The sequence below is a fragment of the Brachionichthys hirsutus genome, unplaced genomic scaffold (assembly GCF_040956055.1).
Source record: "Brachionichthys hirsutus isolate HB-005 unplaced genomic scaffold, CSIRO-AGI_Bhir_v1 contig_303, whole genome shotgun sequence".
Classification (NCBI taxonomy): domain Eukaryota; kingdom Metazoa; phylum Chordata; class Actinopteri; order Lophiiformes; family Brachionichthyidae; genus Brachionichthys; species Brachionichthys hirsutus.
Window position 1 is genome coordinate 1 of NW_027181366.1, and position 5,000 is coordinate 5,000.

General features: G+C 45.0%; 1 protein-coding gene across 1 annotated transcript; it reads left to right on the top strand.

Annotated features, from left to right (window-relative positions):
- Positions 1 to 789: 789 nt before the first annotated feature.
- Positions 790 to 4,579, top strand: LOC137917455 (hyaluronidase-2-like; the record flags this gene model as incomplete). The annotated part of the gene is made up of 2 exons (XM_068760195.1): positions 790 to 1,395; positions 4,331 to 4,579. Coding segments are annotated over exons 1-2 (855 nt in total), but the record flags the coding sequence as incomplete, so codon positions are not given.
- Between the last annotated feature and the right edge of the window lie 421 nt (positions 4,580 to 5,000).

Here is a 5,000-nt window from a genome sequence, read left to right on the forward strand (position 1 = left end):
CAGGGCGATTAAATAAAATACAAATGCCAGGCAACTAAATCAAATTACATAAATACATTTCGAAATATTTACATTAAAATATAGAACAAAAACAAAGACTAAAATAACCAGTCTTTGTGACAGGCACTGGCCCACAACTTATCAGGATTTAACCAGGCCATAACAACCCTGTTACACACGTAGTCTAAAATACTGCGCTTAAACACGCGATTCAATTGTATATAGGATTACTATTCATTTATTTTTGATGGTTTTGTGCAACTTGGAAAAAAGCAAAGCTGTCACTGGTATTTGAAGATGATGGCTTGCAACAAGCTGATCTTAAGTCTGGTGTGAAACAAGTTGAGGACAGTAGATGGTTGGCATATAAATGTGATGTGAGAATGGCTGATCCACTTAATCATTCTGCTTTGTTACCGTATGCAGTATTTTAAACTCTGAACCCCTACAGAGCATCTGCTGCATCTGTCATTACTCAGCATAAAGCATAAACTTCTCACTTTCTTCATGACGTGTGACTGTAAGAATGATAATCTGTCACTGATGTCACTGAGCCCACTTGATTCAGGGGATATTAAGAGAGTATAAGGAAATTAAAAACAGTTTAAGAAGGATTTTTGGACTCTGAGGTGATGAAATGGAGTGCAGGTTAATAAAGGCGTTGAAGGAATGAATGATTTCTTGACGCTTGTCAAGACGTTGTAAAGGTTTCCCTCCTGCTGTGTTTTACAGGAACATGATTGGCTGTGACGGCCTGAGGGGTTGATCTCCTGGGTGGTGGCAGATTCAATGGCGTGGACAGAACCACGGTCGCATCCAGACTCAAAGCCAGAACCAAACCTAACACCGAGCCATCGCAGGACTCTCACAGCTCTTTCACCAGCAATCCTTCAAATCCAGCCTCCAGTTTTGTTGCACTTCCTTTTCCTGTTTGCCGTCTTTGCTGACTACTGTTTTGCAGGCCCCCCTGAGCCGGCTCGCCGCCCGCTCCTGTCCGGACAACCTTTCATCATCTTCTGGGGCATGCGAGAGTCTACCTGCCCCAATCGGCTCGATCTCAAATCATTCGGGATGGAACAGGAAGGTCGCGTGGCCGTCTTTTATGAGGACACACTGGGAAACTACCCATATTTTATGGACAAAGACTCACCAGTCAATGGGGGGCTACCACAACACACACGGCTGAACGACCACCTTCAAAAGACACAGCAGGACTTGGACGCAGCTTTACCCATCCCGAGGTACCTCGGGCTGGGAGTGCTGCGCTGGGCAAAGTGGGTCCCCCAGTGGTCCAGGAACCGTGGGAGGCAGGCCATGTATCCGGAGGCTTCACGGAAGCTGCTGAAAGGTTTCTTTCCTAAATGGACCGTGGATGACGTGGAGAAGTGGTCACAGGTAAAGAAAGTTCAGCGACAGTGGTCAAATAGATGTTTGTATATCTGCAGAGGGAGGGAATGAGGGTGAAAACAAGTTTACAAGAAATGAAAAGCAGGAGGATAAACACATGTTACATGAATAGGAAAGAGGGATGAAGGACCGATTTCTCCTTAAGATGGAGAAAACGTTCTTAGTTGTCAGCAGATGGTTGAGCGCACACTCCCAAAGACTTCTCTTCTTCAGCCAAGAGAAAGTCTTTGATGAGAAATGCAAATATCCACTAAGGCTTGGTCAGTAATAACAGCACTATGGCGCTACTAGTTTTAGTACCAGCAGCTCCAGGATAATGCTCCTTCGATTTTCATATTTATCAGACAGGAAGCCTCATCTGTTTGATCATCTACGTTGAGACAACTTGGAAATAAAGAAGAATGCCGTTATCCCAGCATCTGGGCTTCCCATGCTTTGCACAAAGCCCCTCCTCTTACTTCAGTGTCTGTTCAGGAGGTTCTGTGAGATCCTGCAGACAAACCAACAAGACCATGTACCTGGAAGAATTTGTTTTCAGCCTCCCTAGAAGTCACGGAAGTTCAGCTCCCGGTTTAAAATATAACCTCATTAAATGACATCTATTATGCCAGTAGAAACTGTGAATTAAAAAGTAAATTCATAGTTAATTAACTTCAAAGGCGAACACCATTTTTTAAGGACTAGTTCACCTAACTTTGGAAAATTGAAACATATAAATGTCTGATGGGGATTGATGGTAATCTTATTTTTCTTTCGGCTTGTCCCGTGAGGGGCCGCCACAGCAAATCAACCTTCCCCACTTCACCCTGTCCTTTGCATCGTCCTCCCCAACACCAGCCACTCTCATGTCCTCCCTCACTGCATCCATGTATCTTCTCCTGGGTCGACCTCTAGCCCTGTTCACTGGCAGCTCCATCCAGAGCATCCTTCTACCAATATAGTCCCCGTCTCTCCTCTGGACATGTCCAAACCATCAAAGTCTGGTCTCTCTGACCTTGTCTCCAAAACGTCTAACCTTCACTGTCCCTCTTATTGTCTCATTTCTAATCCTATCCAACCTGGTCACTCCCAAGGAGAACCTCAGCATCTTCATCTCCTCCACTTCTAGCTCCGCCTCCTGTCTTTTCCTCAGAGCCACAGTCTCTTTTTTTTTTACCTTGTCTGCATTCGTGCTCCACAGTGACGGACATAACGTCAGTCACTGCTGGAGTTCTATGCAATTTTTATTCTTATAGTGATTGTGACCGTCACCTGCCCTCTTGGCAGCCTAGCCTATTCCTATTTTATTGATTTTATTACCTGCTTACCGCCGTAGAGGGCTGTGCACACCGCAGTGAACATACAACATGAACAAACAAAAAGTGACAAATACACAGTGTTCTGAGAAGAAAGTGCAATGGATTTATTTGTGCCCCTTAATTCTACCCCTTCCATCCAATCATCACCAAGAGTTGTCCCAATACACCAGGTTCACATTCGTCTCTAGAGGAAAGTATGGATCACCAAGTTCTCAGATCTGAGGAAAAAGAGAGAGAGCATAGTGAGAGCCACAAGCACTGACCCAGCAACCTCCACTAACTCAGAGATCTGTGTGCGGGGCTGACTCTCTAAACGAGTTTTAATAGGTGCTGGAGTGGTGGATCTGGCATGCGTGAAACCTCCACCTAAGAACGGGGCAGCCATCCCAGACCCAACAATGGCAACATAAGCCCCCAGATCACCCCAAGCAGCTACAGCAACCCAAGAACGACCACCATGGCCCCACCAGAGCCAAACGCAGAAGAACCAGTCCAGGGCCCGGGGGCGACTTACACCAACACAGCCGACGAAACCTAGGCCAGCGCAGCGGCATGGGGCACAGCGGGCCGGCCTGGCACCCCACCAGCACCCAACACCACGCCCCCCACAACCACCCGCCCCCCTCCCAGCACCCTCCACCCATCCCACACACCCCCCCACAGTCTCCCAGCCCCCCCCACCCCCCACCACCCTGGTCTGCAGGGTTCCATGACTTTTCTGTAATGGGAAGTAATGTTGATTTTGTCCAATTGATGGAATAGTCTGAAAGTTGTGAAAATTTTGCTATCAACTTGAATACTTCCTGCAGCGAATCCGAGGGTTCTTGTAAATAAAGCAAGATGTCATCAGCATATAAATTGATTTTGTGTTCTAACACCGCAGTGTTGATTCCCTTAATCCTGGTATTTTGCCGCACTGCTGCTGCTAGGGGTTCAATAAATATTGCAAATAATAAAGGAGAGAGTGGGCAGCCCTGCCTGGTACCTCTCTGCAAGGTGAAGCTCTGTGAGGTAATCCCGTTGGTGGTTACGGTCGCTTTGGGAGAGTTATATAATACTGACACCCAGTGAATAAATGACTCTCCAAACCCAAGCTTGTGTAGGACGGCAAAGAGGAAAGACCAGCTAACTTTATCAAGTCTCTAAGCCATACATCATGGCTGGCCTCACCACTGCCTTGTAGATCTTTCCCTTCTTCCTCGCTGACACTTTCCTATCACGTAGCAATTGACGGTGATATCAATATTATATATATATTGATCTCGTCACCTTTCAGGGGGGCAGAAACGGAGATGGTCATCACGACTCTCTCCGGATCAATCCCCCACCCCCTTTTTTTTGTCCAGCTACGTTGCACATATTATATGTCTTTTTAATTTATTGTTATTTTGCATCTGTGGATTAATTTATTTTTATTTTATTGGTATTGTTAAATGTTGATGATTTATGTACGAAGGACTTTCAACGGAAACAAGACCGCAAGGGCTTTTTTGAAATGCTCCTCTTAGACAGGGTGTTTGACTGTACTTGTACTGTAATACATGCTACTGTTTGACTGTACTCTTCTTGTACTACTTGTACTCTAACATTCTATCTAATAAATATATTCATCATCATCATCACAGGTAGATTTTGAGGCAGCGGCCAAGTCAGTAATGATGGAGACTTTATGGGAGGTCAAGAAGTTAAGACCCAAAGCATTATGGGGGGTCTCTCCTTACCCCAGTTGCTCCAACGGTGATCCCACCCAAACAATGTTAGCCAATTACACCGGGCAGTGCCCTGCAGCAGAGATGGCCCGGAATGACGAGCTGCTGTGGCTATGGAAACGATGCTCTGCTCTCTACCCGCTCCTCGCCCTCGAGAAGATACAGGTGAGTCATGCTTCATGTTACTTTATATATCTCTGCACATATTGGGGGGGGTTGAAATATATCAATATCACAATCATCAATGCAGTGATCAAAGAAAACCAAAACCTTGTAACGAGTGAAAAACGTATTTGAAAACCTAAATCCACACAAGTACGAAACTACCAAAAGTTTATAAACTGTTTATCTTTAATGACTGCAGCAAATACATAAATAAAGTTATAATACCTCATCGTTAGCTCCGGTGCATTCATTCCATTCTGTGAACCCAGATTCCACGTGATATAATGCCATTGTTCATGATGCAGGAAATTACCGTAGCAAGCTACTTTAGTTTATTACACTTTATTGGACCATAATAGATCAGAATTGATTGTTATCTAAGCATTTCACTGAACCAAAGTAACTTTTGTTCGATGTCTCA